The sequence below is a fragment of the Propithecus coquereli genome, unplaced genomic scaffold (assembly GCF_000956105.1).
Source record: "Propithecus coquereli isolate 6110/MARCELLA unplaced genomic scaffold, Pcoq_1.0 Scaffold291, whole genome shotgun sequence".
NCBI classification, from domain to species: Eukaryota; Metazoa; Chordata; class Mammalia; order Primates; family Indriidae; genus Propithecus; species Propithecus coquereli.
In genome coordinates this window covers 405,731-424,849 of record NW_012148519.1, presented here as the reverse complement: position 1 = coordinate 424,849, position 19,119 = coordinate 405,731, and the positions used below count along the sequence as shown (strand labels likewise).

At 50.9% G+C, this 19,119-nt stretch overlaps 1 protein-coding gene across 3 annotated transcripts in view; it reads right to left on the bottom strand.

The window, feature by feature from the left end:
* Positions 1 to 2,137: 2,137 nt before the first annotated feature.
* UNC45B (unc-45 homolog B (C. elegans)) overlaps positions 2,138 to 19,119 on the bottom strand; it is a 36,475-nt gene continuing 19,493 nt past the window's right edge. The window contains exons 8-19 of one of the 3 annotated variants that reach the window (XM_012648664.1): positions 18,494 to 18,665; positions 15,886 to 16,186; positions 14,863 to 14,957; positions 14,526 to 14,673; positions 13,663 to 13,803; positions 11,118 to 11,245; positions 10,191 to 10,257; positions 9,413 to 9,526; positions 8,942 to 9,057; positions 7,983 to 8,100; positions 5,276 to 5,431; positions 2,138 to 2,398 (exon numbers count right to left, since the gene is read on the bottom strand). In XM_012648664.1, the coding sequence (XP_012504118.1) occupies positions 2,138 to 2,398; positions 5,276 to 5,431; positions 7,983 to 8,100; positions 8,942 to 9,057; positions 9,413 to 9,526; positions 10,191 to 10,257; positions 11,118 to 11,245; positions 13,663 to 13,803; positions 14,526 to 14,673; positions 14,863 to 14,957; positions 15,886 to 16,186; positions 18,494 to 18,665 (1,817 nt within the window). The remainder of the gene's footprint in view (positions 2,399 to 5,275; positions 5,432 to 7,982; positions 8,101 to 8,941; positions 9,058 to 9,412; positions 9,527 to 10,190; positions 10,258 to 11,117; positions 11,246 to 13,662; positions 13,804 to 14,525; positions 14,674 to 14,862; positions 14,958 to 15,885; positions 16,187 to 18,493; positions 18,666 to 19,119) is intronic. The other 2 variants (XM_012648665.1, XM_012648666.1) reach the window with 2 other exon arrangements.

Genomic DNA, 19,119 nt, shown 5'->3' with positions numbered 1-19,119 from the left:
GTTGGAAAAGCCAACCGTTTCTGTCACCTAAGCAGTGAGAAACAAAAACTGTTTCTCACAGCTCTTCTTAAAGGCCTCCCATGAAGGCTTCTCAGCCGGACGGTGGGAGACAGCCCTATGGCAAAAATCAGATTAAGCAATTTACCTTCCCTTCCAAGCTGATTGGTTTCCTCTGGATCTTCTTGGACTATTTGCAGAAAATTCACGTTAAAGAATGTGGTCTGTCCAACCCAAACAAGGTGAGATTTATCCAACTGGCCCCAGATGTCTCTGATAGATTTAACCTCGTGACAGTTAAGATGAGTAAGACTGTGGTCCTAACCCTGAAAGATTTTTTTCTTATTAGGAGCTTAATATACCCCCTCAACCCTAAATGTGAGGAAAGAAGAAAAGAAGAATTTGGATAGAGATCAAATCATGCCATTTATTGATAATAAATGTTGTGAGTATTTTCAAAAGGGCTATACCCCAATGTTGACTGCCATTCTCTATCAGAATAAGGAGGATATGATGAGTATAGTTTTCTGCTGTGAAACAAGCCCATGCAAGAGTTAGCAAAGTATAGGCTGTATGTGAAGATCATATGTGCAGAAAAGATTACAAACTGTTTTCCTGATATCTGCACCTGTTCTCTGGGGGTGCAATGGGGTGTTATGTTGGATTTGGCCCATATCCTAACAGTGCAACTTTCAATACTCTGTCCCTTTTCCAACTGATGTCATAGGCATATCTGCAGTTACCTTTATAGTACCAGAAAATTTTAAATTATTTTATCAAGAACCATAAATCTGAATGCTCTACCCTCTACCCAACAGGGAGATCAGAACTGTTGACCCTTCAATAAATGTGGGTAGAATTGGGACATACTGGGATGGCAGTACTAGATCATAGCTATCTCAACCATGCTAGAAAGGCAATATTAGCAGAGAAATTCAGATCTACAAACATATTACTTCTATCATTCTTTTGTGGCTAAGTCTGACCTACAGAACATGTTCTTTGATCTGTCCAACATACATTCTTTTGTGGTAGCATGACTCTTCCATTACTTAACAACCCTAATCAGTCAATTGGATAGGGATGGAGCTCCTTCTCGCCCTAGACTTTTATATATGACCCAGGCCTGGCCAATTAGCATTCCACCCCTGGCTCATGGATGGACATGAGACCTGAACTAGACAAACTGGAGTCATCCTGGGAATTTTGCTGGGTTTTTCAGAATGCTCCTCTCTCTTCTCTTCCATAATGAATTTTAATGACTACATGAGACTGGAGCTGCTGGGGAGTATCCTTCCTAGCACATGGAGAGAGCCTGCCAGAGAAAGAGGTCAACCCAAGCGAAATCAAAGACAAGATATGGGATGAGAGAGAGAGAAAGACACATACATGGAGAATAACATTGGTGACACCATTTGAACCTCAGGATCTAACAATGTCAATGTCAGGCCTTTCCCTGGATAGTCAAGATATATGAGCCAATGGATTATTTATTTTTTGTTTGAAGCACTTTGCGTGGGTCTCATTTATATTCATCATGTCTGTCTTGCTCAGAAGACTTTCCCAAGCAAATTGCAAAGGTCATGTTACAGTGTTGAACACAAACTGCATTTCCACCACAGTTGAGTGATGGGAGTGGCATGGGACTGGGACAGAACATCGCAGGTGAAACACGCAGTTATAAATAACCTAATTCAAACAGTATGGAAGAGAAGGTTTGAAAACCAGCAAAGATCAGCACTCAAATCCAACCACATTAGCCTTTATACTCAAATACTTGTTAGTTCCTATTTTACCATACAATCCATTTTCCAAAATATAAAGAACTTCAGCCCATTGTCCTGGCCTTCAGAATAGATACAGAAAGAATTATCCAACCTGTCTTCTAATCTTGGATGAAAATTACTCTAGAAATTTCTGGAACATGACAAATGTAAGGAGACAGGGAGCAAGAGAGCCAGTGAAACATCCAAACTTTGCCAAGACAAAAGGAAAGATTCAAGGAACAATCAAGTCTTTCCTTTATATCGAGACTTCATTGTCACTGCTATGATCCCTAGATGACCTGACACTCTGGGAGTACCCAGCCCAGGACTCTGCACAGTACAGAACCAGTCTCAGTAGCCCTGTGGGCCCCCGTCTAAGACACCGGTTTAATGAAGCCATAATCCATGCACTTGATGAGACATTCCCGGGCCGTCTGAACCACTTCTGCCTTCTTCTCGTCTGGCTCCTGTTTGCCCACCACAGTCAGGATCTCCAGGAGCTCACTCTCCACCAGCTTCTTGGCCAGTTCAGCATCAGCTGCCAGCAGGTTGTAGGCAATGACCAGGCCCCGGTGTTGGACTGACAGCCGGTCGTGCAGGCAAAGCCGCTGTAGGATCTCCAACCACTGGGATGTCTGGAGACGGGGGAAAGGGTGAGGAAGGTGCTAGGTTGGAGTGTGTTCCCAGAACTCATGTGTTGGAAATTTGGTCCCTGGTATGATGGTGTTGGGAGGTGGGGCCTTTAAGAGGTGACTAGGTTGTTAAGAGGAACTAATGCTGTGCTAATGCAAGGTTAATTCTTGCAGCAGTGAGTGAGTTCTAGCTCTTGAGAGACTAGAATAGTTACCACAAGAGCCCCTCATGGCACCACATTCCACCTTTTGTGTTTCACCCCTTTCTCATGCACCCTCTTCCTCTTCCATTTCTCTACCATGTTATGACACAGCACAAGGTCCTCACCAGAAGCTGACCAGACACAGCTGCCCAATCTTGGACTTCCCGGCCTCCAGAACTATGAGCTAAAGTAAATCTCTTTTCTTTATAAATTACCCAGTCTGGTTCTGTTATAGCAACAGAAAGACTAAGAAAGAAGGATTAGAGGAATCAGTGGGGAGATAGAAGAGATTTGGAGACAAGATAAACAGAAAGCATTGGCCAGGCCTACAGCTAAGTAACTTAGCTATGGTCACACATCCAGAAATGGTAGATGGGATTAACACCCATTTATTTTTTAAGCAGCTTGAGAAGCAAAGGGGCAGGCCCACTGCATGCCTGAGCAATGGGGATGCACAGTGTTCAAAAGGAGGATTCTCACCCTGGGCACCTGGGCAACCCAGCTTCTGTCAGCCCTCATGCCCTTTGAAATATGAGTGCCAGGCATGCAGACATGCTCCTACCAGGCCTGACTTTAACTGGAATCAACACAAGAGTCTGGAGTATATCCCCTCCTCCAGTCCCAGTCATAAAGCATGGGGAGGCAGGACTGTAGACTGCTCCATCACCCCAGGAGACAGAGATGAAGCTGAGAGTAGAACCAGGAGGCTTAACTGCTGTATCATTCAATAGACACACACAGTGCAGCAGGGTGGAATAGTCATCTGCATGGAGTTGGAGTCAGAGAGATCAGTGTTCAGGTCCCAGCTCAGCCACTCACCAACTGTAAGACCTCAGTTTATTTAACCTCTCTAAGCTCAGAAGCCTCATCCGTCATCTGCTATGCCTACTGCTAACATTGTGATGATTTAATGGGATGATACATGGAAAGAGCTTAGCATGGGGGCTGGAGTGTAGAAATGCTCAACAGGTGGAAGTAGACAGGGGTAATGATTTAGGACACCATCCCAAGGATTTTCTCCCTTGGGCTTCCTTATACCTGTTACCCTCACCTGGCATTTGTCAGTAGGGATCACGTTCTACATGCACGGCTCTCAGATGGGAGACAGACACAGAGGGGAAGAAAAGGCAGATTCTTGGCTTCTGAGTGTCGAAGCAGACTTTTGTAAACTCTGCACTGAGTCTCCTTCCCCAAGGAAAGGAAATCAAGTTCAGCTCGCTGTGGTAGGGCCCAGGGAAGGTTTCTGTGCTGATGGATCCCAGGCCCATCGCTCCCTGGGATGAGTCATTGGAGGCTCAAGGGGAGGGGCGACAGAAACCCAGTAGGGTGGGACCCCAGGGCAGGAGGAACTACTGTCTGGCTTTCCGGGGCATATCCCAGCTGATGCGAGACTGCTGTGTCCAGCATCCCACGTGGCCACAGGGTCACACAAAAGATGGATCTGGGAAGCTTCACAGACTCCCCAGGACATCCATGTCAGGACAAAAATGCAGCCAAGATTTCTGAGCCCCTCAGGAGGAACAAAGAAGTGGCCAAGAGTGGGTCAGCAATCCTGAGGGATTCCAATCTGTTCCCACTAACTGGCTGTGCGGCCTCGGGCTAGTTACTTTTCTGCACCCCAGTTTCCTCATCTGTAAAGAAGGGATAATAAAAATAATATCCACCTCACAGGGTAGTTGGGAGGATTAAGTGACTTAATATATGTAAACACTTAGAGCAATGCTGGCCTTCAGTAAGTGCAAGGAGTCACAGGGCATCCTGCGAGGACCTGCCAACAGTTACATGACTACAATTACTCCAGCAGACGCTACTCTAGGGCAGTGTTTTCCTAGTGTGGCCTCCAAGCCAGAAGCATCCCACCCCCAAGCTACCAAATCAGAATATCTGGGGAAACTGTGTTAACAAGCTGATTCTTACACATGTTAGTGTTGTGAGAAGCTTGCCTTGGGGAAAGAGGCTGAAATCCAAAGACCAGGCAGGATGAGCTCCATCCAGCAGAGACACCCTCCCCTGGTGCCAGGACAACAGAAGCCCCCTTGGAACTTAGAGCACACACCCACCTTATATTGACTGTCTAAAAGAGCCTGCCTTTAAACCAATGTGAGTACCTTTGAATTGAGATGTCTACATCTTCCACCATCAAAGGAGATGATGAACTAAGTTCAGTTTGGTGAAAATAAGGATAGTTTCATTTTACACCTGCATGTTTGTGACTGTGTAAATATCATTCCCGTTACACCTGCCGTGATGGTCCCCGTCCCACCACAGGAGCTGGTCGTCGTGCCCACTGAGAAGAATCTGCAGCCTCTTCCAAACTGTGAGCTCCGTATGGTAGGCCAAACACTTTCACTTTTCTCTTGAGAAGCTCAGGAGCGCCGCAGTGGTAGTTAGCATTGTTATTATTAAGTAATAAGATACATGCACCACCAAAGACGGTGGGTGAAATCGCAGTGGGAGGGATTTGAGCTAGCATGCTTGGGAAGTCCAGATAATGAATGTAAGTGCTGGAGGGTACAGACCCTCCTCTGTTTAGTGGTAGGAACAGATACCCGGGGGCTGGCAGGAGTTACTGCGGGGTCTGGCCTCCCAGAGGATCATCCGGGACAGTGTGGTCTGGGGGTGGGGAGATTCCCTAGAGCCCACGCAGCCCCTTCCTATCCCCAGGGCCTGCTCGTACCACTTGAGTCATCTTGAGGCACAGTTTCTTGTGTGCTGCTGTCAGCATGGCCAGGGCCCCCGCAGCTGCATTCTGCAGCTTGTCATCATCCTCCCCGCACAGCAGCACCACCAGCTTCAGCCGGTCATTCCCATCGGCCAGGAACCGCTCCTGAACCTGTGGGAGACAGGTACGTGGCTCAGGGGAAAATGCCCACCACCTGCCCAGCCTGAAGAGGGAACGATGCATCTGAAATTCTCTGATCCAGGATCACGTGGTGTTTTCCTCAGAGCAGCTTGCTCATGCCACCTCCCCCAGGAAGCCTTCCCTGATTGGCTGGATGAATTCCTCCAGCTAAAGGGTCAAGGAACTAAGGGATTCCCCATCCAGGATGCGTCACCACATGTGTTTGCGTTCAGCTCTCCACACCAGGGGAAAGAGGCAGGCACAGACTCCCGGACAGTAGATGATGCCTGAAGAACCATGTTTTCCTTCCTTTGGGGGAAGCTTGGAAGGTTTTTCCCACAATGCATGGGCCTCCGAGGTCTGCTAAATGACTCTGCAGAGACTTGGGCAGGAGCAGGGGACAGTTAGGTTGCTTGGTATTAGAGAGCTGCTGTATGGTCTCCACCAGGCGAGGGATGAGTCATCCCAAAAGCCTGCAAACCAGAAGAGCCTCCCGGGGCCCAGGGCCCTGAGGTGTCCCAGAGAGGTATAACACCTGGCAGCATGTCGCTCCCATCCCCCTGCACTACTGTAAAACCTGGTTGGTCACATCTAAGGGCATTTCACTGGGTCAGCTTTCCTGGTAGTGGAGCTCCAAAAGGGGACAAAGGCCACAGCTGCCCAGGTGTGACCCTCCGCCTGCATCTCCCTGAAGCTGGAGCCATGGTCACCAGAGGTGAGAGCATGGTCCCCTCTCATGGGCACAGTTGCTGGGAAGCAGCCACCCTGCCAGGGACTCTATCTGCCCCCCTCACACCTAGAGGTGGCAGTCCCTGGTTCTCATTGATAGGACCTGAGCGGAAGTGATGTGTGTCACTTTCAGGCCACCATGGGTGGGTACTACTGGTGCCTCTGGTCCCATGGTCTCTCTCCCCACACACCATCGGAATGGACATGGGCCGCAGAAGGGGAGATGGTTCTTGGTGATCAAAGGAGTCTGGATTCCCAAGCCATTGTTCGGAAGCAAGCCCCTGACCCAGTAGGACTATGGCATGATGAGCAAGAAATGATCCTCCATCCCACTGGGACCACTGTGCATTTTGATTTCGACTGTTGCACCAGCTAGCGCCCCCCAGGGAAGGCTACCTTCCCCCTCCCATTGTCTCTACCCCCCAGCCCTCCCCACCCCTGCCCTCCTTGGAAACACCCTCTTTCTTCCACATGGCTACCAGGCCCCCCGCCTACCCCCCTGGGGGACCCTGGTGGCTTTATTTCCCCTGACTGAAACAGGCTTTGGTGTGTCAGGTTTTCCTCCCATAGCAGTGAGATCCAGGACTTAGGTACTGGCTGGGCGCTGTGGCTCACACCTGTAACCCTAGCACTCTGGGAGGCCGAGGCAGGAGGATCGCTTGAGCTCAGGAATTCGAGACCAGCCTGAGGAAGAGCGACACCCTGTCTCTACTAAAAACATAAAAAATTAGCCAGGCATGCTGGCGCACATCTGTAGTCCCAGCTACTCGGCAGGCTGAGGCAGGAGGATCACTTGAACTCAGGAATTCGAGACAAGCCTGAGCAAGAGCGGCAACCTGTCTCTACTAAAAATAGAAAAAATTAGAAATTAGCTGGGTGTGGTGGCGCACATCTGTAGTCCCAGCTACTCGGGAGGCTGAGGCAGGAGGATCGCTTTAGCGCAGGAGTTTGAGGTTGCAGTGAACTAGGCTGACGCCACGGCACTCTAGCCCAGGCGACAGAGTGAGACCCTGTCTCAAAAAAATAAATTTAAAATAAATAAATAAATAAAAGACTTAGATATTGAGGGCAAACAGACTGGGTCTCACACCAGCCCCCACGTTAGGGCCCAGGAGGGCCACTGGGCCTGGCCCTCACGTTGACTTAGACCCTGTGGTTATCTCTGAGATTGTACCTACAGGCACAGCGATTCTCTGACAGGACGGAAAAAAGAAGACATTCACCAGACGGTTATAATCTGTCCCATTACTGGACCACGAGGCCTGTGGCATGTTCTAAATTCGCTTTCTTTCTATAAATCCTATAGTTATTCTGTGAAGAGCACAGCTATGTTGCATTGCAATTTCTATGGAAACAGTGATAGTTCATGACATGCTGACATTGAAAATATTCCAAAAGGGTTTGTAACTGCATTTGGTATTTCTTCATTTTTTTTATATGTTTGGAGCTTCAATAAATGCAAGTGGTCTCAGCTTCTCTTGACCTCTCAGAGGCCCTGGTCTCTCAACCTGCTTTGTTATGAGGTTAATCAGGCCCAAGGAACTTAAGGAAATGGTACCTTCTGCCTCACCTAGCCCAAGCTTTGGAGTCAGAGCCCCAGCTTGGGATACTACTACTTTGTGTTTTTTTTTCCTTCTTGCTATTTTTTTTTTCGGGGTTCTTCCGGGGGGGTGGGCTTTTAACTTGGGAGGGTTTTGGGGGGTTCTTGGTTTTTTTGGCCCCGTTATTGGCCCCGGTTTTCGCCCCGGTTCTTGCCTTCTGGCCGCCTCTCCGCCTCAGCCACGCCCGTCCCCATCCTGAGCCGCGGTCTCACCTCCTTGTTGACCACCATGTTGCACATGCACTCGGTGGCTGCCTGCCGCAGCTGGTCGTGATTCTCAAACATGTAGTTCTCGATGTCTGGCAAGGCCCTCTCCTTAAAGATTTTTTGCCTAGGGTGGGAGGGTGGAGGAAGAGAGGCCCTTGAGTCCTCTGCAGTGAGCATGTGGGTTTTCTGTCCACCCAAGGCCATCCCTCCATCCTGGTGGTGTCCCTCCCACAGCCTCAGGCAGCATGGTTGTGTGGCACTGAGCCTGCCTCCAGCTCCAGAGGGAGTACCCATGGGCATAAACCCAGTGACATAGCATGGCATCCAGGCCACAGCAGTGGGCTCTGTGAGGAACACATCACCCAACTGAAGGGCCTCTGTGTCATTGTTGGCAAAGAGAAATTCTCTCTTCCCTGTTGGACATGTAGCCAAGAAGATGTGAAGTCCAGGGTTGTCCTTGTGCCCACAAGAGAGCAGAAAAGCCCATGTGAGGATCAAAACAACACGGAAAGGAGAGGAGAGGCAGAGAGAACGAGGACCCAGGGCAGCTTTGTAACCCCTGCATCAAGCTGCACCTGAATCTGGTTGCCCCGGATTCTTAGTTTTCATAAATCAGTAGATCTCCTTTATGCTTAAGCCAATTAGAGTTGAGTTTTCTGCTTCTTGCAACCAAAAGCATCGCAACCCAAGACATTCCATGGTACTCCCGCTTCCAAGAAGGAATACACTATCCCCACCGGTCCCCCTGGATATTTTTGTGCTACTTTAGAAAGAAGTGCCTTTGTGGTGTCCCTTGGCATCTCACATCCACATGTGGTCTTTCTGAGAGCTGACTCAAATCCTTCCCACGGCCTTTGATGCCATGCACTGAGGAGAGGCATCAAAGCACGTTGCGTGTGACACTTCAACCAAACACTTCATGGGCACCTCTCTCCACCCCTGCTCCCTCCACCTGCCCCACTCACCGGAGTTTGTCACTCCGCCCAGACAGGTTGGTGAGGCCCAGGAGGGCCTCATAGTTCTGGATGCCGTCCCTCTCTGTGTCCAGGAGCCTCACGAGGGGCCGCACCACCTCGTACACCTGTGGGGCAAGGGCCGAGGGGCGAGTCAGATGGGGACCACCTTCCCCCAGCACCTTACATTTATAGGTGCCCAGCTTTAAATCTCCCGAAGTGCTTTTCCATACATCGTCTGATTTAATCTGCAGCGTGATCCAGAGAGGCGGGATTCCCTCCTTTACTCTGCAAATGAGATAGCTGGTTTTGGGGAGGACGACCCTATTTGTCGGAGGCAGAACCAGGCCTGGGATCCAGGTGCCACCGATGTATTGCCCTCCCTGTGACAGCACCATGCCCCGCTCCCGGACTGGGGCTGGTGACAAGGGGAGAACCCCTAGGCAGCAGAGGTTGCCCTGTCCCACCCATCCAAACACCCACCCGCTCCCCGGGGAAGGCGATGTCCGGATTGGAGACAGCAGCGATCTTCGCGAGGGCGTGGGCCGCCTTCACCTTGCCCACGTCCGTGCCCTCCAGGGCCAGGGGGATCAGGGCCTGCAAGAAAAGGCAAGGTCACGACTGAGTCATGGAAAATCAGATACTTAATCACGATTCCCTCCCCCTATTCCCAGCGTACATCGAGGTCTTTTCCCCCACTGCCTCCCACCATCCAAATGTTCCTTCAACTTTTGGAAAAATAAGTAATTCAACATATGGATTTTTTACTTTCTACCCAAGCCACCAAACCCCATCATAACAGTAGCCATTTACTGAGCACCTACTGTGAGCCAATAATTTCCGTGTATTTTCTCTAATCCGTGTGACATTCTGCAAAGGGAGTGTGTGATTTCCCCCCTGTTTTCCAGGTAAAGAAATTGTGGATCGGGGAGATCCACGGTTACACAGCCAAAGAAGAGGGAGAGCAAGGTCTCGGCTACAAGTCTTCCCCATCTGCCTTGGCTCCATGCTTCCTTCCAACAGTAAGGAAGTAAGTGGGATCCCAGAGTATGTACCACGACACAGCGTCAAGTCAAGCAGAAACTGGCTTGGGGCTATGAGCACAGGCAGCACAGATAGACAGCTGAGTGGCCGAATTCCAGCAGGCTGGGTTGGGGCAGGGGGCACATTATTCTTGGGCCAGGTGCACCCACACACACAGTGTGCTTCTCCCCTGTAGGACGCCTTCTAGGAAGGCAAGGACCTTGTCCTGCCCAATTACCTTGCCACCACCTTGAGCCACAATGGTGCCCCGGTCCTTTGGATTGTCACACAGTGCCAGGAAGACCCTGTAAGGCCACCGAGAAAGGAGAACAGTTACTGCACCAGCACAGCCTTCCGGAACTCGGCAGGCCAGTGAAACTCTGGGACGAACAGTGAGACCCTGGACAGTGCAACCTGTGTTCCCAGAATTAGTCACCCTGGGAAGACACTGTCACGCATGTAAGTGGCTGGGAAGGAAGTGAGGCCAAGTGAGGCTGCAAAGAGCCCCCCATCCCTATTTAGGGAAACAACCACCCCAGAGGAACTCTTTAACACGGAGACCCCCAGGACCTCAACAATCTGGCCCTGGTCTCATCTAGCACCACCCTCTCCCGTGTGCTCCCTGCTCCAGACATACTTGCTGAGAACCCCAAATTCACTCACTCTCCCTCCATCCTCAGTGTCTTTGCAGATGCTGTTCCCTCTGCCTGGACCCTTCCCTCCCTTGCATTTGGGTGGATCCTTTTCTTCCATCAGGGCTCTATGAGTTGTCACATCCTCCTGGAGGCCTTCCTGGCTGCCTACCCACCTCCCTCCAGTCTGTGCTCCAACTAGCCCTCTGGACTTTCCCCATCGTGGCACCCCTTGCATTGCACTGTAACTGTGACCTTGCCTGCCACCCCCACTAGGCTGCACAGAGACTGTGCCTTTACTCTCTGGGAACAAGGTAACCACAATGGACAGGGGGCTCCTTCCTCCTGATGCAAACTTCCACCTGTGATGACCCGCCCACCATGCTGCTTTTCAAAACTGATCCCCTCAGTCCCTCTTCGGGCCTCTCAGTGGCTCACCCCCTCATTTAGACCCCCCACCATTCCTATCTCTCTGTGCAACCTCCTGTCCTCCAGGCCCCACAGCCCCTAGCCCTGGCCCACGGTAGCCACACCTGGCCAGCAGCTCCTTGGTCTGGTCAGTGAGAATGGCATTGTCTGCTTTCACCATACAGGCCATCGCGGAGATGACACCCGCCTTCAGAAGCCGCTTCACCCGCATGTCTACGAAATCCTTCTTGTCCTGGGGAGATGAAAGAGTGGCAATGAGGAAGGGGCCGGCATCCCAGGCCGATTTGTATTGGAACCAAAGATAGTGCCTGTCTGAATTCTCGAGGTAGGTTGAATGGCTCCCAGAGATGTCCACAGCCTAATCCCTGGAACCTATGGATGCGTGACCTTACAAAAGCAAAAGTGACTTTGCAGATGTGGTTAAGGATCTTGACATGGGAAGATAATCTTAGATTATCTGGGTGGGCCCACTGTAATCACAAAGGTCTTTATAAAAGGGAGGCAGGGGCCAGGCACAGTGGCTCACACCTATAATCCCAGCACTTTGGGTGTCCAAGGCAGGAGGATCACTTGAGGCCGGAAGTTTGAGACCAGCCTGAGCAACATAGCTCGAGACCCCATCTCTACAAAAAATTAAAAAATTAGCCAGGTGTGGTGGTGCACGCCTGTAGTCCCAGCTACTCAGGAGGCTGAGGCAGGAGGGTCTCTTGAGCACAGGAATTTGAGGCCGCAATAAGCTAGGATTGGGCCACTGCACTCCAGCCTCAAAAAAAAAAGAGGTGGGTGGGGGAGGCAGAAGATCAGAGTTAGTACTAGTAGATATGAAAACGGAATGGAAGCAAGAGGTTGGAGTGATTCACGGTCTCCAGCCAAGGAATGTAGGTGGCCTCTAGAAACTGAAAAAGACAAGAAAACAGATTCTCCCCTCGAGCTTCCAGAAGGAACCAGTCCAGCTGACACCTTGACTTTAGCCCAGTGATTCTGATTTTTAGGACTTCTGACCTCTAGAACTGTGAGAACATAACTGTGCTGTTTTAGGTCACTATGTTTGTGGCAGTGTGCAATAGAAGCATTAGGAAACGAATATGCTTCTCCAGATCCCTTCTCCAGACAACCACCTAGGTGCATACGGCATGTCTGCTGCTGTGTGGGAGCGTCTTCTCCTTGTCCTTGCCCTCCCTACTCCCAGTACCCAATACAGAGGCTGAGGAGTTGATACTGCAAGAAAATCAATCCCAAAGACCCTCTCATTCACACAGGAGTGACATAAAAGAAAGATAATCTAAAACATTAGATGACCCATATATTGCTTTTCTTGCGAAAGACTGGGATGGGGTGGGGGTGGGAAGAGAATATGGACGGGGGTGAAAGGGGATAGCAGATGAAGCTGCCATGACAATGGATTGGGTTTTGCTGGAAACCCAAAGTCAGCCCAGGGTCAAACGGTCACCACAGATAATCCTCAGAGCGGGAAGTGGTCAGGAAGAGGGTGACAATCGTGGGCGATCGTTAGAAGCCACATCTGAGCTTCACAGCTGCAGAGCATGCTCTATGCTCTTGCCTGGATGAAATCCTTTGCAGCTTTTAAAAATGATTCAGAGAATGAGATGGCAATGTGGAAACCACATAAAGCATGTTTCCAAAATTAGGCACAAAATGATAACTACATTCTGATTATAACTATGAAAATTAAAAAGATGCTCAGAGGGCCGGGTGCGGTGGCTCATGCCTATAATCCCAGCACTCTGAGAGGCCGAGGCAGGAAGATTGTTTAAGGCCAGGAGTTCAAGACCAGCTTGAGCAAGAGCAAGACCCCATCTCCACTAAAAATAGAAAAAATTAGCCAGGTGTGGTAGCGTGTGCCTGTAATCCCAGCTACTCGGGAGGCAGAGGCAGGAGGATTGCTTGAGCTCAGGAGTTTGAGGTTGCTGTGAGCTAGGCTGACGCCACGGCACTCTAGCCAGGGCAACAGAGTGAGACCCTGTCTCGAAAAAAAAAAAAAAGATGCTCAGAAAAAACAAAGCCTCTGGGAGGTAATATAACATACCCAAATGCCAACAGTGGTCACATGGAGATGATGTCATTGTTTGAGTTGTTATTCTCTGTTATTCACCTTTTCCTTTGTTTTGCAGTGTGGTTATATTACTTTGATCATTGTTTAAAATCCAAATGATTCTACTGGCTGGGAATATTTTGCATGTATAACCATATGCAAATCACACCTTGTGTGCAGGGAAGCACCAGAGACGGCCCGAGGGATGTGTGCCATCTGGGCTAATGCCGACCCCTGTCCCTCCTCCTCTCATTACCTTACTTAGCACCCATATTACAAATCCAGATATCCCAGAAAATCCACATCATTATAAATGTTGGAAATATGAAATAAAATTGTCTTCTATCCAGCACACATACAACAACATAAATTGCTGTTTGCTCATGGCTGTTTTCTCAGGCTACAAAATTAAAACAAAGAAAAAGACATGAGCGCCATCTGGTGGGTAAATTTATTAATACCACCATCGTCTTCAACTGCTGGGTATCTCACCCCGATCGTTCCAAACACACAGCCCTGACACAACTGTCTTCGCCGCTCCACCTCCTCTGGAGGCCTGGTGGCACAGACCTCTCCCAGGCCATTCCCACTCCCACCTTGGGGTGCTCCTCCGGCACGTGCTGCTTGGAGAACTTGGCGAGCTGGACGAGCTCCGGGATGACCTCCTTGACGTCATAGCTGTTGGAGCAGTTCACCAGGGTGGTGGCCACTGAGTACAGGATGGTCTTGTCACTGCTCTAGAGACACAGGGTCGGGGGAGGCAAAAGGGAAACGTTAGGACGCACCTCGTCCAGGACGGCTCCCTCACACGGCCGGCAGGTGGGTTGGGAGGAGTGTGGCCGGTGGGCTCGTCCTGGAGAGAGAGAGTGGCACAGAGGAGAGCATGGCTCTGCTCCTCGGTGGGCAGCAACGTCTCCTGCATGCTCTGCAGCTGCCCCGACAGCCTGAATAGGAGTCTTCTCCCGAAGCTCCCTGCTTTGCGCCTCTTTCAAAAGCCCAGGCCGACACTTTCCCATCCAACCGGGGTGGGGACAGGGTGGGAGCTGGACACCCTCCAGTCTGGCCCTGGTGGAAATCCCTCCCACACTTCCTTCCTTTACTGGCGAAAAAGAGCCAGGAAGTCGGCCCAGCAGAGGAGGGGAGGGGTCTGGGGGGTGGGGGGAAGGAAGGGGCCTAGACAGGCTAGATGCTGCCTCTTGGTCCCTCAAGATGTCACTTCCAGAGGGCCCAGGAAAACACACTGTCCTCTTGTTCATCCTCCCACTGGCTGGAAAGCATGGAGAATGGTGAGTCCATTTTACAGGCAGGTAGAATGAGGGCCGGAAAGAGGGAAATGGCCAATCCAGGTTCACACGGGGAGCAGGGGGTAGGGCAAGAATGAGGATACAGGGATCCCGTTCCTGTGGGCCTGGATCCCGTGGACCCTTCCTGAGGAACCAGCTTAAAGGGCAGACTCCACACTTGCCTTGGCCAGCTCGAACATGGCCTGCAGGGCAGGGATGTCCTGGACAAAGTCGTCCTTCACATCTGCGTCCAGTGTGAGGTAGGCCAGGCCCTCCACTGCCCAGCGCCGGGTGCGGGTGTCTATGGACGCATTGCACAGCCACCTGCAAGGGCGGGGGGAGGGCTGCTGGGGAGGGTGCCGGGGTCGAGGGAGTGCAGTGAGTTCAGGGTAGTGGGCAGCGGGTGAGGGCCCTTTCGCCGTCTGGTGTCCACTAGAGCGCACCCCAGAGACCTCTACACGGGAGCCCAGGAGGAGACAGAGGGCCCGGGAAATATTAATGCAAGCCCCTCACTTGCGACACTGTTTGGCCAGCTTCTCTGTCGACCCTTCAGCAAACTGCCTGAGACCATAGTCCGTGCCGCCCGCAGAGCCGAGCTTACAGAGTCCCTGTGGGGAAGGAGAGACACCACAGCTCGGGGACGAGGCCAGGCTCGAACAGTTCCCTGTGGTCAGGACACTTTGCCCCTCTTTCTTTGCCTGGATGGGCCTCTGTGCAGACTATAATTCTCAGCTCAGGTGGCTCCTCTTCTGAGATGCCTTCCCTGATGCTTCGAGGTTAGGGGAGATGTCCACAAAGCAGCAGGGTCTTACCCTGCCCCTTTTCCGCACGATTTGGATCTCACAGATGTTTTGTGTCTGCCATTTTGAAAAACCAGCGCAAGAAAAGGCTAACCGTATCTGAAACTCAATGGTAAACCTTGTTATGGCACAAAAACTGGCAGAAAAATCATATTTTGTGGATAACAGATTCGGATGTGCAAAATTTCACCCAGGGGAAATTGGGCCCTTTTTAGGGGGGAAAAAAAAAAGTTTTCCATAAAAGAAAACTCACAATGGCAGAAGCTAAAATTAGTATTTTAGGAATTGATATGAACAAAAAAATTGCAATGACTCAAGTCTTCACTGTAATTGTTTATAAGAAAAACAAAATATCAATAAAAATAATTTCGGTAAAGTGAAAATAGAAAAAATAAAACGGATTTAACTGTGCCATCTAGAAACTGAAGAAGGAAACAAACACGCTTTTTGGAATTTCCTCGGGAAATACTTTCCGGACACAAGCTCATCAGTGTTAGTGTTGCTCATAAGCACAAAGGCTTACGAGCATCCTCGGGGTTAAATGGCAGGGTCCGCCATTCTATGTCCTGACAGCCCCTGCCTACTGCCCTGTCCTGCAGAGGCCTGTGCATGGGCCAGGGTGCCCCCCCAGCATGGTTTCCTCAAGGACAGGGGTCTTGGCTCATTCATCCTGGTGTCCCTGGTGCCTGGCATGGTGTCTGGTACCGGGAAGGTGGGTGGTACCAAGCCCACTCACCACCAGTGTGCGGATCTTGATCTTCTCGTTTTTGGTGGTCTTGTAGATCTGTTTGAGCAGCGACACGCCATTGGTGATGATGAAGGTCGCGCGGCTGAGCTTGGTGGAGGCGTGGATGAGGGCCTCCACGGCCACCAGCTGGTCCACCTCACGCTCTGAGCCACACAGCGCCACCATCATCTCCATCACGCCTTTCAGTCCCAGCAGCTGATTGCCCAGGTCAAAGGGACCCTGAAGTATCCCTGACACTGTCTGGATGGCATTCACGTTCTTGTCCATGTCCTGAGGGTCAAACTTGCCCCTGAAATAGATGGCAAGCGTGATCAAGAACACTGGCCTTTGAGGGTGGAAAGAATGTGAGATTTGGAGGCAGACAGATTTGGATTTGCATCCTTGGCTCCCTCACTCATGTGCTGTGTGATGTTGGGCAATTCACTGAACCTCTCTGAGTCTCAGGTCCTGTAAACTGAGGATAGTACTACTTCTCCTCAGAGCCGTAGTAAGGATAAATGACACAACAGATGTAACTCAAGGATTTACGTGCAGGAAGTTTATTAGAGAGAGCTCTTGGGAAGAGAAGGAAGCAGGACTGGGCAGAGGGAGGCATTGGGCTACGATGCAGTCACCACAGAGCCTCAGCCTGCAAAGAGTTCTGGAGCTGGGACACCCTTCAAACTTGTGCCAAGTTGGGATAAGTCTTTGAATACAGGCTGCCCTGGGAAGGGCGAGACAGCTCTCCTCAGCTGAGGCAAGTCTCAAAGAGATGTAACAGCTACCAGCCGATAGCCTGTCCAGCAGCTGGAGTGTCTGGTGGGACAGTACAGCAACCACGACACAAAAGGGCCCGGCACCGTATGGCACTCAGCACACTGTATTGCTCTGCGACATGGCCCGGGCTAGTCACTTCTGTCTGGTGACCTGGTCTCAGTCCCTTCCCCTGTCAGTGAGGGTGTGGGCTTGATGTCCAGGAAGGTTCTGCCTTACTTTCAGAATCTATTGTCACCTACTCTGGGGGAGAATCTCTGCATGGAGACGTCAGAGGTGACATACCCTCTGATGCTTCTATGATCTGCCCAGGTCGGTTCCATGCGGGGAATCGGGGCAGATGTGCGCAGCAGACATGCAGATGTGTGTGAATGAAAGAAGGCGGCATAGAATGGCCAGGAGGACTCCACACCGAGAGTCTGGGACCTGGGCTCTGGTCCCATATCTGCCTCTGTCTGCTAGTGACCTTGGGCAAGTCCCTCTGGGGAGAGGAGTCAGCTTTGGAAGCTCTGAGAGCCTCTCAAGCTCGGACACTCTGTGTCCTGTGCCTCAGGTCTCCGCCCCATGCCCAGAGAACCCAGAGCCTTTCCGAATGAGTTGAGGTTGGTTCCCAATGCCCACTGGTGCCCAAACCTCCACACAGTCCCTGGCCCCTGACGAAGCAGGGTGTATCACCTCCTTGCTGCAGACCAACCAGTCGGGGACTTCATCAGAGAGCCCAAAAGAGGACTAGCTGGGTGACAGTTACTGGAAATCAATTCAGGACGTCCTGAGGGACCCAAGACATTAGCAGGAAAAGCTGAAGCTGAGGTAGAGAAAGACAGAGAAACCACAAGAAGCTTTAAGGGAACCAAAGTCAGGGATTAGTAGAAGCTGTGGCGTAGAGCAGGAATTGCCAAATCCAGGGAGCTGAGAATGGCGTTTGCATTTTAAAGGATTTAGAAAAAAAGAATATGCATAAAGACCTAGATGTCCTGCAAAGACTAAAATATTTACTCTCTGGCTCATCCTTTATAGAAAAAGTTTGTCAACACCTGGAATAGAGAAAGGAAAAGCAGAGTGAAGGCGGGGTCTTCACCCACCCCAGACTCGCCTGGTGCTTCCTGAGCCACAGCCCAGACTACTGAGTCAAGGGCAAGTGTCTCAGAAATCTGAATAATTTACGAGTTTGAGAATCATTGCAATAAAAAGTTAAAAGGCCAAGTAGCAGTGGGGAAGAAGGGCAAGGACCCATAAAGAGAAGCAGAGACCCAGAGAGACACCTGCAACACAGTGACGACTTAGTGGCCATGAGAAGACCCAGGAACTCCAGCTGCTGAGGGCCCTGCCCCTGTCTAGCCTCTGCAGAGCCACTTAATTAATGACTTGCTTCTAGTGAATAGAATGTGGCAGAAGTGGATGGCGTGTGACTTCGGAGGCTAGATTATGGAAGACGTTGCCCCTTCTGTCTTGCTCCCTCTTGGGTCACTTGCTCAGGGAAGCCAGCTGCCATATGGCGAGAACACCTCAACAGCCTGTGGAGAGGTCTGTGTGGAGAGGAACTGGGGCCTCTCGCCAACAGCAGGCAGCAAAATGCCAGCCATTGAGTGCGCCATCTTGGAAACAGATGTTCCGGCCCCAGTCAAGCCTTCGGATGGCTGCAGCCCCAGCTAACACGCAACTGTAACTTCACAAGAGACTCTAAGCCAGAACCACTCAGCCACGCCACTCCCAGATTCTTGTTCTACTATGAGATAATAAACGATTACTGTCATTTTAAGTCACTGAATTTGAGGGTAACTTGTTACACAGCCATAGATAACTACTACAGAGCCCGACCCTGTGAGGCCTCCAGGAAACTTACGTGATGTATTCCTCGCAGATCTTGCGGAAGTGATCGCGCTCTGGGTCACAGCGCAGGTCGTCGTAGAGCTTGTTGATGAGGATAGAAGCCAGCATGCGGGTGTTGTCGGTCAGGGGCAGGCAGGACGGCAGATCTGGAACCTGTCCCACCACCTTCAGGATCTTCCTCAGGCCTGCAGGGTAGACAGTGGCAAGGGTAAGACTCCTGCTGGGCTCTGTCCTCACAAACGCACCCCTCACTCAGTAACGCTTATCACCAGCTTCTCTCCAGCCCCGTCTGTAGGCAACACATGCTTCATCCAGAGGGCAGTGCACAGGAATGGAGTCTAGAGCTCCTGGTTGAGGCTGAGTGCAGTGGCTCATGTCCATAATCCCAACACTTTGGGAGGCTGAGGCAGGAGGAGGGCTTGAGCCCAAGAGTTTGAGACCAGCCCAAGCAACATAGCAAGACGCCATCTCTCAAAAAAAAAAAAAAATTAGCTAGGCATGGTGGCATGCGTCTGTAGTCCCAGCTACTAGGTACTAGGGAGGCTGAGGCAGGAAGATCGCTTGAGCCCAGGAGTTTGAGGCTGTAGTGAGCTATGATGACATCACTGCACTCCAGCCTGGACAACAGAGCAAGACCCT